The sequence below is a fragment of the Malaya genurostris genome, chromosome 2 (genome assembly GCF_030247185.1).
Source record: "Malaya genurostris strain Urasoe2022 chromosome 2, Malgen_1.1, whole genome shotgun sequence".
NCBI lineage: Eukaryota > Metazoa > Arthropoda > Insecta > Diptera > Culicidae > Malaya > Malaya genurostris.
The window spans coordinates 107,307,670-107,327,233 of record NC_080571.1 but is presented as its reverse complement, the minus strand read 5'-3'; the positions used below and the strand labels follow the sequence as shown (position 1 = coordinate 107,327,233).

General features: G+C 36.5%; 2 protein-coding genes across 4 annotated transcripts in view; one reads left to right on the top strand and one right to left on the bottom strand.

Annotated features, from left to right (window-relative positions):
- Positions 1-2,416: 2,416 nt before the first annotated feature.
- On the bottom strand, positions 2,417-3,357 carry LOC131429425 (uncharacterized). 3 transcript variants are annotated; one of them, XM_058593535.1, is made up of 2 exons: positions 3,265-3,357; positions 2,417-3,095 (listed from the first exon to the last, which is right to left on the bottom strand). In XM_058593535.1, the coding sequence occupies exon 2, from the start codon at positions 3,089-3,091 to the stop codon at positions 2,510-2,512; it is 582 nt and encodes a 193-aa protein (XP_058449518.1). In that variant the 5' UTR covers positions 3,092-3,095; positions 3,265-3,357; the 3' UTR covers positions 2,417-2,509. The 3 variants fall into 3 exon arrangements, with proteins under 3 accessions (XP_058449518.1, XP_058449515.1, XP_058449516.1); XM_058593532.1 differs by having other exon boundaries at positions 3,229-3,353; XM_058593533.1 differs by having other exon boundaries at positions 3,156-3,327.
- A 5,026-nt stretch (positions 3,358-8,383) lies between these two features.
- LOC131432388 (histone-lysine N-methyltransferase trithorax) overlaps positions 8,384-19,564 on the top strand; it is a 117,613-nt gene continuing 106,432 nt past the window's right edge. Inside the window, exon 1 of the mRNA XM_058598621.1 lies at positions 8,384-9,020. Coding sequence (XP_058454604.1) covers positions 8,709-9,020 — 312 coding nt within the window. The 5' untranslated portion in view covers positions 8,384-8,708. The remainder of the gene's footprint in view (positions 9,021-19,564) is intronic.

Here is a 19,564-nt window from a genome sequence, read left to right as displayed (position 1 = left end):
GTTGAGAGTTTTGCTCCGTACAAGTCTCCTGGAAAGGATGGAGTTTTCCCAGTGTTACTGCAGAAAGGGTATGAACATTTCAATGTTTTGAAGAAAATACTTGCTTTTAGTCTTGCGACAGGATATATACCAAGAGCTTGGCAGGAAATAATTGTCAAATTTATTCCCAAAGGCGGTCGCGACACTTATGAGGAAGCGAAGAGTTTCAGGCCTATCAGTCTTAGCTCATTTCTTCCTAAAAACAGTGGAACGCATAGCCGATCACTATATCAGGATGTTAGTTTGGGCGTGCATCCGCTACATGGAATGCAACATGCTTACAAGCGTGGAAAGTCCACTACAAACCCTGTTACATGATGTTGTGTACAACATTGAAAAAGCTTTCTCACAAAAGCAATCTTGCTTGGGAGTTTTCCTAGATATTGAAGGTGCCTTTGATAACGTGTCTTTCGATTTCAATTCAATTCTGGAAGCAGCCCGTGTTCATGGCATACCTTCAAGTATCACAAATTGGATACACGCAAAGCTTAGCAATCGACTTCTTTGTTCATCGCTTCAGCAAGCAGAGATTAGAAGGCTGAGTGTCTGTGGGTGTCCTCGAGGTGGTGTACTATCCCCACTTTTATGGAACCTGGTCGCTGATGGTTTGTTAACGAAACTTAATAACCATGGATTTCCGACTTATGGTTTTTCCGACGATTATCATATATTGCTGGCCGGTATGAGCATTAACACTCTTTTTGATTTAATGCAGCAAGTCCTGCGATCTGATGAGCAACGGTGCTGTCAGGCTGGACAACTATTGTTAGACCAATTTTAGCATATGGATGTCTTGTATGGTGACAGAAAGGAGAAGTCGCGACAGTTCAGTCAAAGCTAAATCATCTCCAAAGGATCGTCCTAATGGTGATGACAGGAGCATTCACGACAACTCCTGTTGCTGCTCTAGAGGCACTACTGTGTATTAAACCACACACAGTTTGTTATACGGACGGTTCTCTGTTGAATGGTCGTGCTGGTGCTAGTGTCTACTGTCGTGAAATGAGGCTAGAGCAGTCTCATCCACTTGGTAGATACTGTACTGTGTTCCAAGCAGAAATCTACGCGATTCTGTGTGGAATACAATCGGCACTTCAGCAGAGGATCTGTGGCAAACGAATTTATTTTGGTTCCGACAGTCAGGCAGCCTTAAAAGCACTCAGTTCAAATGATTCACGGTCGCATCTAGTGATCGCATGTCGAACTCAAATTGAAGACCTCAGCATTTCAAATGCTGTTTGCTTCTTATGGGTACCCGGCCATTCTGGTATTACTGGAAATGAATGGGCTGATGAGTTGGCTAGAGCTGGTGCAACGAATGATTTCGTTGGTCCTGAACCAGCTTTACCACTTTCAACTAGTTAGATAAAGCACAAGATTCGTTCTTGGGCTGCATTGAAACATGCCAGCTACTGGCGCAGCTTGCAAACTTGCGCTGAGACAAAAGCATTTCTACCAGATTTAAATCTGAAAATATCAAAGTGTCTACTGCATTTTTCCAAGCATCATTGCAGTATTCTGGTCAGAGCTCTGACTGGACTGGATGTAACTGTCCCGCAGTGACGCAACTACGTATCCGGTTTTTTGGTTCTCCATACATGGTTGAGTCTGTGTGTGAGCTACAATTAAAGGATATTCTCTCGTTTCTCACCCAACGTGGTAAGGAGCTATAGTCAGAAGGGTTCATCGTTCTTCCTGGAGTGAATGAATCCTTTCTGTATTCACCTTAAATAGGGTTCAGCAGATTGTTTGGCATCCTTTATGGGGTACCGATATTACTTCTGCTCGTACATACTTCGAATCGTTCTTCATTCTTCTGGGTGTGTAGAATGGTGTCGCTTTTGTAAAATTTCTAAATCCTCTCTGGGGTTGAAGGTTTTATAAACTGTGCATCGTTCATCAGAAAGAACGCACATAGTAAAAAACCTAAATAGGTTTTACAGCAGACTGTTCGGGACCTCGTAGGGGTTCAGAATTTACTTCTGGTTCCATTAAATGTGATCCCCAGCAGATTGTTCAGCATCCCTTAGGGGTGCTATCGTGTAAAACAACTATGCTATCATGTAGATATCGCAAAGCAGATGAAACACTGTAAATTGCAATGAGCTGGACCTGAAGAGAAAATGTTGGTTACGAGACCAATGTATCTAATGTTCAGAAGAATGTAGTAGTTATATCCTCGCGGAAAATAAAATCCAAGTTACTCGTGCAAGAGAAACAACCGATTTCCTCTTGAAGCACTGCGAAATTTCGACCAAATTTGAAACCCACATTTTTTACTTAAAATAGAATCAATATCATTTCGATACATTTTTCCAATAAAAAGGAACACATAAGGAAAGCATAACGTTTATTCTAATATAATTTGAAATGAACGTAAAGCAATTATTATTAATAAATATCTTTATGACGAAATTACCAACATATACACATAAAACATATTCACTCAAATGGTTACACTTAAAATGCATCAAACATCCTTATCCTGTTTCTTTCTTTCCAATAACCGTTCCTCCAATCTATCGATTTGATCGTTCATAGCACGAAGAGAGTCTTTAATGCCGTTTTGGATTTCACTGTAACGCTGCATCGCAATCACCAGACTCTCTTCGAGCAAATCGTTTGCCTGCTTCTGTTCCGCAGTCGTAGTCATCATTGTTTTCAGTTGATTGCCAACATCCGGAAGATTACGGAAGTATTCCGCTCCTAAAGTCGGTTCGAGAGCTTTAATTTTTTGCAAAGTTTCGAAAGTTGTAGCCAAATCGTTTGCAATAGTATTGATATAAATTTCCTTAGCTCTGATATCTTGTTCTTCGTCTAAATAGGATGGATCCAGATATGCTTCCAACTCATCCTTTCTTTTGAAGACATTCAAAATGTTATCTCGAGCACTGCCATCAGCCAAATGACCTGTGCTGACAGAGGGCAGGAAGGACGCGGCCGATAGTACCGAATCCGTTAAATTTTCTACCTGATTATCAATAGTTGGTAAGGGGCCAAGTAACTGGTTTAGGTTATCAATACGAGATTCTATTAAGTTTAACGATTCCATTTTTCTGTGAAAAAAACAGTGACATCATTACCATTTTTGAAATACATTTTCACCTAATATATACCGGTATGTTCTATATTATACTAAAAATTAATCTAAAACTGTCGTATGTGAACTGAATTCTGTTAGCAAATTACCTATTGAATTCCTTAATCTGTTAGCAAACTACCTACTGAGTTCCTTAAAGATTACAGGAAAATAGTGACGAATAGCAATTCCTTCACCTTTCACCAACACTTGACATGAATGTTTACAAAATATGTATTGACATCTGAAACTGCTCGAACCAAAGTCGAGTCTGAGCCGACTAGAGCTGTGAAATATTTCGTTCGAAGTACACCGAGAAAAAAAGAGTGTTCGATCAATGCCGAATTGGCGAATAAATTTCATTCGGAATTCTATGGACCATTTCGCGAAGTATTTTAACTTTTAGATAAAATTTGATAGTCGAGCAGTTGTTTTGTCATTGTCAAAAATAACCCTGCTTGAAATCATGGTTATTTTTAAAAGTTCAATAGTTATTTTCCGACACAGAAACAAATCTTAAAAACAAATTCTAATATCCGATTCTAGGTTGTGAACCATTTCGCGGTTAATTTTAACTTTTGGTTGAAATCTGACACTCGAGTGGTTATTTTGATATTATCAAAAATAACCTTGCTCGAAAGCATGTTATTTTAGACAGATCGATGGTTATTTTCCGACACTGAAAAAAAATCTTGCAAAGAAAATTCTAATATCAATTCTTTAGTCAAAATTATTTCCAGTGCAAAATAAACCCAAATAACTTTCCGTCCGTCAAATTTTGAAATGGGCCGCAGTTTTAGTTGAATTTAACTACTCGACACAAAATAACCACTCAAGTGTCAGATTTCAACCAAAAGTCAAAATTATCCGCGAAATGGTTCACAGCCTTAATACAAATTTCTTCTATGTGATATCTTTTTATTTTCAGTAAAAGAAAATACCCCAATGGAAATTGTCAAACGACGTAGATTTTTCTCAAAAATCTTACGTTTCTTGTATTGTAATAATCATACCACTTGATTTTTCTTTTATTTTCAGTACAAAGTAAATCCAAATAACTCCGTCAAACTTTGAAATTGGCCGCAGTTTTAGATAAATTTAACTATTTGACAAAAAATAACTGCTCTACTGTCAAAGTTTAACGAAAACTTAAAATAATTCGAGAGATAGTTCACGGCGTATATGAATTTTACAATTAGTTTCAAACAAGTTCCCAATTACTTGAAGGATGTATGGCCAAATTGCAAAAATGATAGTGTATATCCGTTTTCAAAGTCAATACGATATTAGTTTGAAATAAATATGATACTCGTAATTATTAATATTAATATTATTTTATTTCACTCCGGTTTTAATCATTAATGTTTGTTCGTTGTTACAGTATAATCAATTTATCCAACGAGCTAGTAGTAGACCAGAACGTAAGATTCAAAAATCAATGCTCTTGTAATGACAGAAATCGTTTTAAGCCAGGGGTTTCCAAACTATTTTGGGTCATGGACCCCTTTACTAAAATTTACTTAGACCTCAGCCTCCCATCAACAAATTCTTTTGAAAAACAAATTTCTTGCTTTTTATTATTGATGTAAAATACTTACCAATTTCTGCGGATGGTCAAAAATAAACACAACTTTTTTAGCGTAAATATTTAAAATAATATTATATTAAACAATAGGGAGTCGATTTCTAGACCTCGTCGACCCCCATATTCAGATTTCGTTTACGTCGGCCTTCTCAAAAAGGACATCGACCCCAATGGGTCTATATAGACCACTTTGGGAACCCCTGGTTTAAGCAAATCAAACTCTGAAACATTCGCTCGACGACACGACCAGCCCCTCGCTTTAAAAACTGTATCGCAATTTTAACTACCGCCTGTATGTAATCGTAATGTCAAAATGAAATGTATTGAAAAATCTATAAAACGGGAAACTCAGGGCTATGTGCTGTTGTTTTTTTTTTAATCAGGTACCATTACCACAGACTAACAGACATGACAGTATGAGTAAATTCTAATAAAAATTATTTTTCGTGATGCACTAGTTCCACCTATATTGTACTGCGCGAACTATTTACTATCTGTACACCCCTTGTGTTATGTAAAAGTTTTTTTACTAGTTGGTTTCCCCTCGTTTGTCAACACCGATCAGCTGCTTGCAGGGATGCCTGATTTCATCAAAATATTTGAAAATGAATCGTGACAATGATTTATTGGATTACGTTGATAATATATTTAACTTTTTCTTGATGTTGGAGGGTAACCATTTATTCGACTCAAATTTGTTCATCTAGACTATTTTTTATTGTGTTGGTAGTTTTCACCCGAAATTAAGTGGCGGCAGACCAGAAGCAAGTAAATATTGTAACAAAACGGGTTCGATTTTTTATTGAGTTGGAGGATGAGAAGTAGGCGCAATTATGTATATAGTTTAGGCAATATCAAAGATAAACTCAAGATAGAGTAGTCTGCGATTTCTTAGGTATCATTTGAATAGGACCCCTCGATGAGCTCGGTTCACTGTCAATTTGAGTATTTTGAAGCAAAACAACAAGTGTCTGATCACTAGATGCGTCGTAACTATGACAATGATTGTTTATGTTTGGAAAAATATCAAGTTACAGTATGAACGATATTGAGAAATTTCGCTTTATATCAGTGATTCTTAGAATAAGAAAGTGAAAACTACTTAGAACCATTGTCTAGAATTTATTTAGTTTGTTATAGCCTCATCCCATGAAGCATCAGTTGTGGCAAGAAATCATTATATGCTGAATGTAAACATATGTGTGCTTCCTTTCTAACTTGTATTGTTTCCATGGCATTTTGTCGGAACTAGTCGACGCTTGTTAACGGAGGGTCAATAAAATTACATTATTACTGAACCAACTGGTTCACGATTACTGACCCAACATTTTTCAATGAAACGTATGGAACATTGTAATCTTCAGTTTATCTTTGGCAATACGTATTAAATCTGTATCCTGCATGAAATTCGCATGGACGCATACAAATCAATACATTACAGGTAATTCTGTATGAATGGCAACTCTGTTGGTAAATGAAAAAAATAAAGACAGTCTAGATGACAGACATGATGTTTTTGATAGGGTAACGTGGCGCCATCATGACACATGTGAGTACTGTCTCAAATAATGGAATATTCGAAATGACCGTTAAAATGATTGAAGAATCAAATTTGAGTGTCCTGTCTGTTAGTCTGTGCCATTACCTTGGTTACTATTTCTAGATAACAAGTTTATAAAATAAATTTCAAACCATTACGACTTGCGATTAGAAATAATCCAACCTGCGACTCCAAACGAATACGTAGTTCAATTCTCCATAATTATCCGTAATTCTCGAATTGTCCATAATTTTCCAGTATTTGTAGAATGAAAATTTTGTTTTTGTCCCAACCCGTTGAATTACACATAGATATTGTTGACACGTTACACATAGATATTTTTTGATGGACTTGGCCAAATTCATTGAATTCGAACAAGCTCGACGTAATTTTCCAATAACACTAATGCTATATTTACAAAATATGAAAAATTATGTGTTATAATTTGCATTTTAAACTTTAGATAACGTTAAAAAAAAAGTTCCAAACCGCAAATTTTACTCGATGCTGCTCGAAACAAAACATTCACTCATGACTACTCTCGGGTAATATTTCAAAAGGGCGTATGAGCAAGTAACAGTTTCTCTTTTATCGCCCTCTTTCGATTATTGTGATGTGATTAAAAAGATTTCCTTTGATATCACTATTCTGTTTGAAAGTTGAAAGTTTCGGGTATCATTTCATGCAAAGAGTTGATTGATAAACGTGGAAACCGTTTGGTAATTAATAGAAAAGAAAGTAAACAAAGAGAAACTGTCACTTGCTTATACGCCCTTTTGAAAAATTAACCGAGAACTATAAACATAGTTCACACTAGTACACACCGAGAAAACGAATTGTTAAACGATTTATTTTATTGAAATAATGACAACCGAAAACTGGTTCGATATTCTAAGTACTGTTTCTTGAAACAACTAAAAAAGATATTTGTTTCTCCCTTATAGATTAATTTATTCTAATATTTTTTTTATAATTTACCGGTTCCACAAACTGCTTTGTTATTTTAAACTGCGTCAATTTTTTGGATATAGCAGACGAAAATGGCTGCGGGACAAGAATTATTATCAAACACGGCTGGCGCACTATTTGAAAAAAAAATGAACCGATTTCTAATTTCGATTATATTTTGAAATTCTATACGCGACAATTAAATAAAACTACAAAAACTTCGTTTTGGTCTAAAAAATAACAATTAGCAAGAGAAACGTGAATCTATAAGAGAGGGACACATTTTATATTTACTCCAGTGAAATAAATATACACATGAATGTATAAAATATCTCATGAAATATCTTCTTCTAGCAAGTTCATTTATTTAAGATGACCAGATTTAGTACCTAATGTCCAAAAATGAATAAAAATAATATAATAAATTCAATTCATGTCATTGATCATCGCCAGTGGATCCAGTAAATTGTATTATCATCAGCCAATATGTTCGAGAATTGAAAAATATACATACCGTGAGAAAATTACATAGATTAGAAGGAATTGAACGTTTCACATACAGCTTTCTCGATGAAACTTTTGACTTCTCAAGAAAATCAATTTAATACTTATGAATTTTAACAACATAGTCAGTGGCATATACTAAAATTCATCATTATTAATAATTTATTCATTTGAAATTTTCAAAGCTTTTTCAGTAGTGTGCATAAAAAGAGAAAAAAACAAAAATCTGTAAGATATTCTATTGATTTTATCTAAATCCGACAGTTTATTTGCATATGACTGTGAATTGAAAAAAATTCATAGATCATTCAGAGAAAATTATGTTCTTCAATTCATAACAGTGAAAATAATTACTGAAAAAAGCCAAATTTGGTGTGTATTATTTTTGGATAAACAACATCTTAAATTGAATGTAGTACTTCAGAATGGAAATTTTTATCTCAGTCAAGGGTTATTGTTCACATCATTTTCGTTCGTTTTTTTTTTCAATCATTGATTTTGCATTGCGCTAATGTAGTGCAATTAAAATAACTAAAGCGCCAATAGTATCATACTACCGACAACTCTGCTGACAGCACTGGTGCTTTATCGCATCGCTATCGAAATAGAGCTGTGCCGTATTTGAAGCTTGACGTAAAGACAAGCAACCATTTTCCTTCATCTTCGGGTGTCAGTTCGTAAAGTGCTGTCGATCGGTTCGGTTGTGTTTTTAAAGTGCTCGCGTGTAATTAATGAAGCAGTCAAGTTCTGTGCATGTAGCGCGTCCCCCCGTCCCTTTTTTGTGAATGTGTATGTGAGTTCCTTCTGGTGTTTGTATCATTCAAGATCCTTAAAAATTCAAGTGTGAGTGCCGATTATATGAAAGAAGTTGACGGGAATAGGCGAGGATACAAAACGAGAGGAGCGCGCCTGGAAAGTATAAGCTTGAATAGTGTGGTGCGTTTTCGAGGGGGAAGAACAAGAGCTGAAAAGCAAGTAATGTGTAAAAATTTGCTATCCTTTCGTTTTCCACAATGGGAAAGTCCAAGTTTCCCGGTAAACCGTCGCGTTTGGTAAATAAGAAGCGTGTTTCGGTTCTGTCCAGCGCTGGGTTGAATACGCTTGCCAGCAGTAGCAGCAGCGATGAGGATAACAACCAGAACCAGCAGCAAGAAAATTCGTCGACGACGGAAAAGTTGAACCAGAACCAGCAGTCACTAATACAGTCACAAGAGCAGCAGCGCCACCAACAACAGCAAAAGCAAAATCAGCAGCCGTCACCGAAGGTATCAACGTTATTAGACAATGAAGAAATTGATCAAGATGGCGATGATGATGTTAGTAAGGTAAGTTTCATTAACTCTTTTCTCAAAATATTACGTCAAAATAGATGGCGGAATTTGGGTCCATATATTTTTGATTTATTTTGTGAGAAGCAAATCTCTCAATTCGTACGCTCGATTATTGTACGATTTGGTGGAATTCTAAGTTCGGCAGAAACAGAAATGTAAGCTCTAAAATATTGAGAATATTTTTCGCAAACCAACTCAGGTCATGTAAGCAAACCGATTGTGAAGAAAAAACTTGAGAAGAACCACCAAGAGGAATTTTTGACGTGTACGAGCTCTACACGTTAGTATGTGTATCGGCATGAATGAAGCAGTATCGAAAATCATGCGAAAACAGCGCCCTCACGCAATCGATTACACTAGTGTAGACTATAACGGATATGTGTGTAGGTTGGCAGTCCGAAGACCCCACAAAGGTGTGTTCGTGTCATTTGGAAAAAGTAAGGGAAAATAAATAAAAATAGTGCGCAAAATTTTTTCGGAAGCTGCTCTGCTGCTTTGTCGATTGATGTGCAGCGGGGGACGCGCGATGACTCAATCGATTCAAATTGTGCATAAGGGTTATAATGAGAAAGGAACACAGGTCCGCGTGCTAGCTACCGAACAGTCACAAAACGGGCCAGAACATCGACCAAAAAGCTGAACCTTGTTGACAGCGTCGACTCCACAACAAACACAACAGAAATTCAGAAAGAAGATTTTCATTCATCAAAACAAATCAACCAGCCCTTTTGATATGATTTTTAAATTGAGCTTCTTCTCTCCCAACCAGACGAATCTTGGAATGAAAATTTTGTCGTATTTTTTCCTGTGATGTCTTGCGCCCGGTTGTAAATCCTGTTGCTCAGCCGGATGTCGTCACCCTAAATGTGAGGCAATACATTGTGCTGCGTTGTTCGTCACTAAAACAAATTGATTTTATTTTTAAATTTAATGTCTTTATCGTCTTTGAGCTTGGAACCCGAGTAGATTCCATGAGCTCGGAATTGGATAGATTCCACGAACGGACAAATCGTCCAATAATAACTTATGTAGAATGTATTTATGTTCCACTTAAACAGACAGGTATGAAATCATCTCTTTGTCGGAACTAATAGAATTGAATGGTTAACTATTTCGAACCTCTACATGCAACACCAAATCTGACCACTGCAATTTGTTGTGAAATGTTTCTGTAATGAAGGGCAACTACATTGCTAATGATACAAATCCCATTGACACTTAGAATTCGTTCAGGACGGGTCTTGAATATGTGACAACTAATTTGCGAGACCATTGTTGACTTAGATCTCACTGATTGATAGTAAACAGTTTTTATATACATTTTTTTTGAAAACCAGATCCATTTCGTTGTGTAACTTTCTGATTGAATGAAGCTATATTCGAACGGAGTCGACTGGCAGCTGAAATGACTAGCTATCGCAGCCTTTTTTTGTTTGTTTGTTTGTTTTTGTTTGTACATGTCTTTCTTGACTGGCTAAGATCGCCGTAGCCTTGCTGAATGTCAATATAGTAAAACAATAAACTCATTAACCACAACAACAAAAACAGCGATAGCTGGTAAACTTTAAGCTTATCCGCTACTTTAAGAATTTGTTTTGGCTCAGATGTAAACAAACTTTTTTCTCAGGGATCGTACAAATATTACAAAAGGCTCTGATGGAAATAAATTGCTTCCCATGTCATGTATTATGGAATTCATAATATAAAGTTATTAAAAAAATGGAAGTGTTGAAAAATCTTATCACGAAATTTTAAATATTTAGGTTTTGAAATTTCATAAAAGTCATGTAATTTTAATCAGTTTAATTTTAAAGTAAAGAGGGAAAGATTATGTTTAGATTAGATCCCTGTAGGATGAATTTGAGTAGCTAGAGAAGAATGATTCTGAGGTGAGACTGTACATGCAAATTTTTAGTATGTACGACTAAGAAACTACTGTTAAATGTGAACGAACCCCGACTGGTTAAGCTAAACGTAAGCTCTATTGATGGATATGCTCGTGTTATTCCGCAAGGCAACTGCACCCATATATAAATGTTACCTGTGCTTTTGGCAATAGAAACTGCGGTGAAAATCACTTTAAGGTGCATTAGATATCTACCGTATTTATCGATGAATCTAAGCAGGCTATGAAACACTCATTAGTTGTGTTAATAAATGAGTTTTTTTTCGTAGGTGCTTTTGTTTCTAGTCGCGGAAATTGATGGTGGAAATTAGAGCGAAACACATTAGGGTCGATCGTGTTACGCAAAATTCAAACTTCAACAGGAAAAGGTTTTTCGATTTCAATGCAAAAGATTAAGTTGCTTGTAGTTAAAGGTACAACTACCTGACCGGAAGCCCCTGTTGTTGAGTTAACGACTACTACAAAGTATTGGAATAATAATAATTATTCCAATAATAAGATGATAATAAGACATTGCATGTCGGTATCTACTTTTGTCAAACAATGTTGTATTACTATAGTTAAGCTATAGTTTTGTTTGTAGAATCTGTTTTTTGTTCAGATTTACTTGTTATATTAGTTGAGAAAATCTACCTTTAATCCAGCGTTATTTTAAAGATTGTCCCAGAAAGTATGGACGCACTTTGATTTCGGTGTAAATAATTCACAAGTGTTAGATGTTCGAATTTTATTCGATATACTGATAATATTAGACTACAACAACAGAATATTATTCTCAACTTTTGCTACTTATCCATTGTAGACTAGCTGGCCCACCTTCTTGCGAACGTTCCTCATTAAATTCCGTACAGACTTCTTAGCGACAAGTTTTGACACTTTTTCCCAATCTTTTTCGAACTGTTGAATGGTTTCGGCTGCCGAGACATTTAATGGATTCATGTCTTTTGGGACGAAAGTGACATTTTTGGTAGTATACCATTCTACCGTTGATTTCGAGTAGTGGCAAGAAGCAAGATCTGGCCAGAAGACAACAGGATCCTTGTGGATTCGAATCATGGGTAGTTCATTGAAGCAGTGGTGATGAAGGGTTTACCGCAGCTACAAATTGCTTGCCAGACCATAGCTTTCTTACCAAATTTTTCGACTTCAATCGATGTCTCGGACTGGTTTAACACTTGCCCTTCTTGCACCGTATAATATTGCGGTCCCGGCAAGGATTTGTAATCGAGTTTCACGTAGGTTTCGTCGTCCATGATTATGCAGTTCGAATCTCCAGCAAGAATCGTATTGTACAGCTTTCGAACCCTCGGCCTGATCGATGCTTCTTGTTTCGGACTACGTTTTGGTTGTTTCTGCTTCTTATAGGTTCGAAGATTCAAACGTTCTTCAGCACGAAGAACATTTGACTTCGAAGTGCCCACTTTTTTGGCCACATCCCAAACTGAAACCTCCTTCTTTTGCTCTAACGCCTTCAGTATACGTTTATCCAACTGAGAGTTAGCAGGACCTTTTTTTCGACCCGTTTTCGGTTTATCCTCAAAGGTGTTATCCTCACCGAACTTCCTGATTGCATTTCGCACGGCTCGTTCACTTACTCCTTCCATTTTTGATATTTTTTTCAGTGACAGTTCGCGTTCTGTGCACCATTTATACACAATTTTTCGACGTTTTTCTGCTGAAAGTCCACGCATTTCGTAACAAACTAATGAAAACGAATAAACAACTGCACAAGTGGTTAGAGAAGAGTGTAAACAACAGGATGCAGCCATAAAAATTGACAGATTCTGAACCATTGCGAAATGGCAGCGGTTTTTGGTTGCGTCCATACTTTCTGGGACAGTCTTTATTAGTCTCTCCAAAACGTCATATTCGTTTACTTGGTTTCGAGCTAGATTCAAACTTTCATTTCGTGTTGAACATGTCGAATTTCGAGCCAAATAAAGAGCATTTGATGCAAGTGTTTTGTTTTTTGTTTAATAAAATAAGAAAATGCTTCGGAAAGTTATGGAATTTTTGTAGAGACGATTTCTCTTCAACCATCAAAACTTATGAACGCTTGTTTCAACGTTACAAAATAGTTTAAGTTTATTAGTTTTGGAAAAATGTCATGTTCCACACAAGCTGAACGAACGATAGATAAACCCTATTTTAAACCACCTAGTGATGTGATGATGTCTCTCTTTTGTCATTCAAACAGTCTCATTGCAACTTTTTTTAAGATAATTTCGGACCCGAATTTTGGCTAATAATTTCAGACACAAATCCATTCAGACTGCTTCGGTTAGTTTACAAAAGCGGGCATCAGCACTTACGTCGCATATCCGAATATATTCTCGAAACTAAAAGTATTAGCAATAATGCATTTGAACCTGAATATGTGAGGATAGGAAAAAACGCAATCTGTCATTTACGTCACTTATACCATTATATCTCCGGAATTGAAAGCATCTGCGATTGAATCTTCGAACCTGATCAATTATCTAATTTAAACGAGCCTAAATTTGCTACAATCGGTTTCGTCATCTCCAAGAAAAATGAACGGAGAAAAAAAACGTTTTGTTGGTTACGTCACTTATACCATTATATCTCCGGAACCGGAAGACATTTGATCTTCGAACTTGATCAATGGATAGTACCTTTTAAACGAGTCTAGGCTTGCTAAAATCGAGATGCGATCATCTCGGAGAAAATTGAGCGATAAAATAAATTTTGCAAAGTGCACAAACAGTCATTTTTCGATCTCTTTGAGCTGAGTCGAATGGTATATATTAGGTGTACAACTTTGCTTCCGCTGTTTTTTCCCAATTTTAAAGCTTTATTGCGAAAAATGACTTACAGATGTATTATTCAAAGTATTGTCCTTCGCTAGCGACAACTTTCACCCATCTTTCCGGAAATTTTCGGATCCCGGCTCGAAAAAAGGAGTCCTTTTTTGACGCTTTCCATGAAGCAATTCATTTTTCCAACCAGGTGCCATCGAACGGAATAGGTGGAAGTCAGAAAGGGTGACATCTGGGGAATACGGCCGGTGGGGCAAGACTTCCCATTTTAACGTTTCCAGGTACTTTTTGACCACTTTTGCGAAATGAGGCCGAGCATTGTCGTGTTGGGGGATGACTTTGCATTGTCGCTCTTGATACTGTGGTCGCTTTTCTTTTAGCGCGCGACTAAGGCGCATCAGTTGCGTTCGGTAGCGATCTCCTGTGATGGTTTCACCCGGTTTTAAGAGCTCGTAGTAAATTGTTATTCATCTTTGAAGGTTTCTTCTCTTCCACCATCATGATTGTCTTCGACATCGAAATCACCATTTTTAAAACGTTGAAACCACTCCCGACACGTTCTTTTACTCAGAGCAGCATCACCGTAAGTTTCTGAAAGCATTCAATGCGCTTCAGTTGCATTTTTTTTCGAATTGTAACAGAAAAGTAAATCTTCCCGCAAATGGCGAGAATTGGGCACATAAACAGACATTTTCGAGCGTGAATAATACGAAAACAAGAACAACTGTCACTGAAACGGCGATGGCGAAATGCAACTGACGACGAAATTGATATAGTTTGAGAAATGAACAATGCTATGTTTTAAACAATACATTATTTTATAAACGGCTAGAAAGGGCTCGAATATATGGCAAAGCCATTCTGCAGTATGACAACACTTCTTAAAATTCCACGAAAGTTGTATGAGAAACAGTTTCTTCGATTGAATGGGATCTTCTACCGCACACTCTATATTCGCCAGGTATGACACCATCTAATTATTATGACTTATCATCAATGGGGCACGCATTGGCTTTCGAGGATGTACAAAAATGACTCGATAGTCAATGAAAAGTGCAGTTTTCTTTTGAGATGATATGCATCAATTACCGAAGAAATGGAGAAAAGATTTTTTTTTCGAAGAATCGATATTTTAAACTTGTGCACTTGGTACACCTTGAATTGTTTACTACAACTTATATTTTTATCTTATTTGTTCAAACTTCTCTTATCATACACCTTTTCATTAGGTTTATTGCTAAAATTCTTCAAATCCCTCATACAGTTTTTGAGCCTCAACTTTTCCATTTGATGTATATTTCAATTTGAGTTTATTAGGTCTAGTTATTTGCTATTTTGAACTAGAGACGAGAATTCCTATGATAGTGTTCCGTGATCACTGTTCCATCGACTAGCCCCACCGCAATGCAATTTTTACATCAAATGGATTCAATCGTTTCATAAAGGTTTTCGATCTCTTGCAAATGGCAAGCAATCGACGCGTATTTAATTTATGTTTTTCTGTTTTGTATATACGATTAACGTTCTCCGATCTTAGCAAAACTCCAGTATGAATCCAATGTCATATTTCTTACCAACCGTATCCAAATATTTAATCTTCGGAACCAGAAAATCACACTCTTGGAACATAGTATGATATTGCTCACATCTGAATATTTTTCCTAGAGAATTTTTTTATATAAAACTCTAGTAATAAGAATAGAAAATTATTTATATTCAAGCAGACTTATTCAAAAAACGTATTTTGCTTTATACGTCGAATTATTCAAGTGTGAGATGAAAAATGCAAATCTATGAATAATGCAAGGAATGTTACAGACGGTTTTTATCAAAACAATTGGATAAACTAAAGGCAATTTAATACCACATACACTTAGGCACTAGGACTTCAAATATGTTACCAATTTAAATGATTTTTAATATTTTTTGACTTTCAAAAAAATGATTACATGTAAACCAATTCGCACCCTCTTATTCTGCTGCTAAAACAGAAGGCGATAGCACCTTGTCGAAGCCGTTTTATTGAACAAACATCATCATAGACTCACGGGGAGGCATGAGATAGGAACTTGTGAGCACTCAGTTATCTCACCTTTTTACGACCTATTTCGAAACAACAGGGTGATATGTCAAAAAAAATATATGTGCACTATCTTTTCTCGGAGGTGGCTGAACAAATTTTCACAAACTAAAAATCAAATGAAACGTCTTCAAACGTAATAGAAATTTCTTGATGTTATCTTGATTTGACTTATGGTTTCGGAATTGTAGGGTGACGATCGTAAGAGTAATCTTATCCGAGCTGAAAACTATTTCAACTGAATCACGTGAGGTTATGGCTATTAAAATGACCTCAGCTATAGTAAATAATGGTCCCATAACCATTATGGAACTCATTAATTTATCTCAGAGATGGCTGAACCAGTTTTCAAAAAATTAGGCTCAAATAAATTACAGTGATCACAAAAGTTCAAATCGTTTAGAGAAACGATGCTAACAAAACGCAAAGATTCTGAATTGGACTCAAAACTAGTCCGATTTGTAACGTTAATTGATCGCCAAATTAACCGACTTCGGCTGTACCGATTCCTGGATTCTGGTTCCGGAACTACCGGAAATAGTGGTCGAAATCACCAATATAGACTTTTTTTTATTCAATAATGTAATATAATTTTAGGCACACTGCTTAAGCTCTAAGATGCCAATGGTATTTTCTAATCTTAATTAACGACTAACTTAAAACTATAATAGTATCATTAGACTATGTCATCTCGGGTTCTCGTAAATCGTAATGGCGATCGGCAGTGGTCGATGAATTGAGTGTTGCATGAGTCTTCCAGATGGCGTTGGTCCGTGTGGGTCCGTGGGAAACACCTCCAGGCTACGAAGGCCCGGCGGGTGGCCCGCATGCTGGTTTTCGTATGGAGCGGTCTTCCGTGGGCGATGATGATGATATTGCCGAAGAGAATAAAAGAGAAGTAAATATTGTGGAAAACGTGCTAAAAAAGGGGATGTGGGAACAAAATGTCTGAAAACGACAGAGATCTAATTAGTTGCCATCGAGATGGTGAAGAGACAGGGAAGGGGGAACGAAAAAGTTGAAGATGGTGGACAGGGACGAGGATCGAGAGAATCGGGCGGATGTTAGTGTCGAACCTGTAGGTGGAGATTATACTTTCTGAGCGAGGAATAACACATTACACTTGTATATCAATGTGTTTGAGGTACTGGTATATGAGAAGCATATATAAACTATCCCGACTCGCCAACACATCCCGAAACCAATATAGACTTAACCGATTTTCACAAACTTATATTCAAATTAAAAGTCTCATGATCCCATACAAAACTCCTGAATTTGGTTCGGATCCGACTTCCAGTTCCGGAATAATAGGATTATGAGTGGAACTCACTTGTAAATTCTTGTAGAATAAAATGAACCATATTAAAAATTTGTAGAATAAAATAAATCATATTAAAAAGGCTTTTTTACACGACTAGGTAGATTGAAAGATTTTTCGTATATAATTAAAATCTTAAAATGAAGTTGGAATAGAACGCCCTATGTAATGAATTCAGTGACGTATGGAGTTTGTGGGATACCGGTGTGATGTGTTTTACAAATATCAATTCGTGCACTACTACAGCAATACTGTAATCTGCTAAAGAAGACAAAATGTCAAACTATTTTATTTTCCAATAGTTTTACAGACCGTCTCATCTATCAATGCATGACCCTACTAGAGTGCAAATGCATTTCGTTTTGTAAACAGTAATCGATGATTGACTGTTAACAAATATCTCCTGTCATAATGCATCACATCATAGCACATTCATACGCACGTGAGCAATATTCGACGAGCAATGCTTGTTGCTCATTCCACAAACCTGCCATTCTGTATGCTAATACTTGAACAATCTCAGACATGACAGTTTTGAATATAGCTAATCTATATAGACAATCTCATACCAATATGCTTAAATGAAGTGAATTATGATGATGGCATTTGTCGTCACTTCCTAACGTTATGTTTTTTGAATAGACATCACTGACGAGTCTACGATCGTAGCCGTTCAATTCAGGCCAGTCCCACAGGTGGATCGTAAAACAGTTGGGAATCGCAAGCTCGATCGTGTCTCGTGTGGTAAACTTGTTCAAGGAGACCCAGATGACCCCACGGATCACTTCAAGCACAATCCAAATCTTTTGATTCGTGCGGAGGTCAACGTAGGTGATACTCTGTTTTAGCCGTTACACAAAACGCAATGGAACTAAATTCCACGAACCGAACTTTTTACTCTAATTTATAAATATAATGAGCATACAATTATGTGATAAGATAATTCAATGTTGTGTACATTTTGTTATGTAAAAGGAAACATTAACTAAATGATGCCCGCTCAATTGATTCGAAATGGTTTTACGAGCTACTTGAAAATCTAACACCTCACCCTTATCGGGCTTGGCACCGGCATACTTGATACTTGACGCTTATCTCCTACGCATATTCGCTGTTCAACTTCAGATATGAATTAAACATTCGGTACGACTTGCATCAAACATGACGAGGTTATCAATTGAAATTAGAATCTTTATTTTATTGTTGATAAAATAATATTTATCAGGAATAAACCCACTCTGCTTTCAATTAGTTTTGTTTTCAGAATTCACGTGATTTTTCATACAAGACGTACTTAGTTACATACTTTGTTTTATAAAGTAATTGTACTTATACTCTCCGTTGATTCTTGCATCTATCAAAATCATAAGTCAGTGAAAGATATTCTATCATCGATTGCAAGAATGGCGTTGAAATAGTCACCAGAACGGTTCGTGCGGCCAGTATAAGTTCTGACATTCGATTCTACAGACTTTTTTTACAAAAGATAAGCTAGATTTAGTAAACTACCAATAAGTTTTACCATGATTTAAGACCGATTTACAATAAAATACCATAAAATGGAGTAAAAGGGGTAAAATAGTCATCAAAACGTTTCGTGCGGCCAGTGTAGGTTCTTCCATTCGATTCTCCAGACTTGTTTACATAAGATAAGCTAGATTTAGCCAACTTGCAAGAAGTTTTACCAAGATTTAAGAACGATTTACAGTAAGGTATCATGAAATGAAGGAATTGGGGTAAAATTGCCACCAAAACGTTTCGTGCGGCCAATGTGGGCTCTTTTAATCGATTCTCCAGACTTTTTACCTTTTTTTATATATATAAAAAATAGGTATAGAATTCGCTCAAACTTTCGAAAAAATTTCCGAGGCCCGGAGGGCCGAATGTCATATACCAATCGATTCAGCTCGACGAACTGAGCAAATGTCTGTGTGTGTGTGTGTGTGTGTGTGTGTGTGTGTGTGTATGTGTGTGTGTCTGTATGTGTGTTGTCAACGAAGAGGTCGAGATCCCAGAGATGGCTGGACCGATTTTGATCAAACTAGTCGCAAATGACGCTATTGAATGGTTTTGAGATCGGATGTTTACTTTTTGAGTTATACGAAGTTTTATGTCAAAATTTTCAGTTTTTTGACAGTATCTGTCACAATTGACCTTGAAAACAGGATATGTTTTCAGACTTAGATTCCGCACGGTAATAGCTATCCAACAAGCCATAGATTGTTAAAATCCGTCTATTTTTAACGGAGATATCGAATTTTTTGTGTAAGCGACTTTTCCTCCATATTCCAGCAGTAGAAGTTCTAAGCGCTGTATGGCAAAGAAAGGCTTGGGAGCAACGGAAAACACGATTTTTTATACTGTTACATACAATAGTTTCTAAGTACCAAAAAGACTGTGAACAGCATTATTTTTCATGACATTTTGCCTCGGACCAATTTTAGCACGGTT

What these genes read in the sequence shown, in the direction of transcription:
- LOC131429425 (XM_058593535.1), bottom strand. Translation starts at nt 3,091, where the DNA reads ATGGAATCGTTAAACTTAATAGAATCTCGTATTGATAACCTAAACCAG.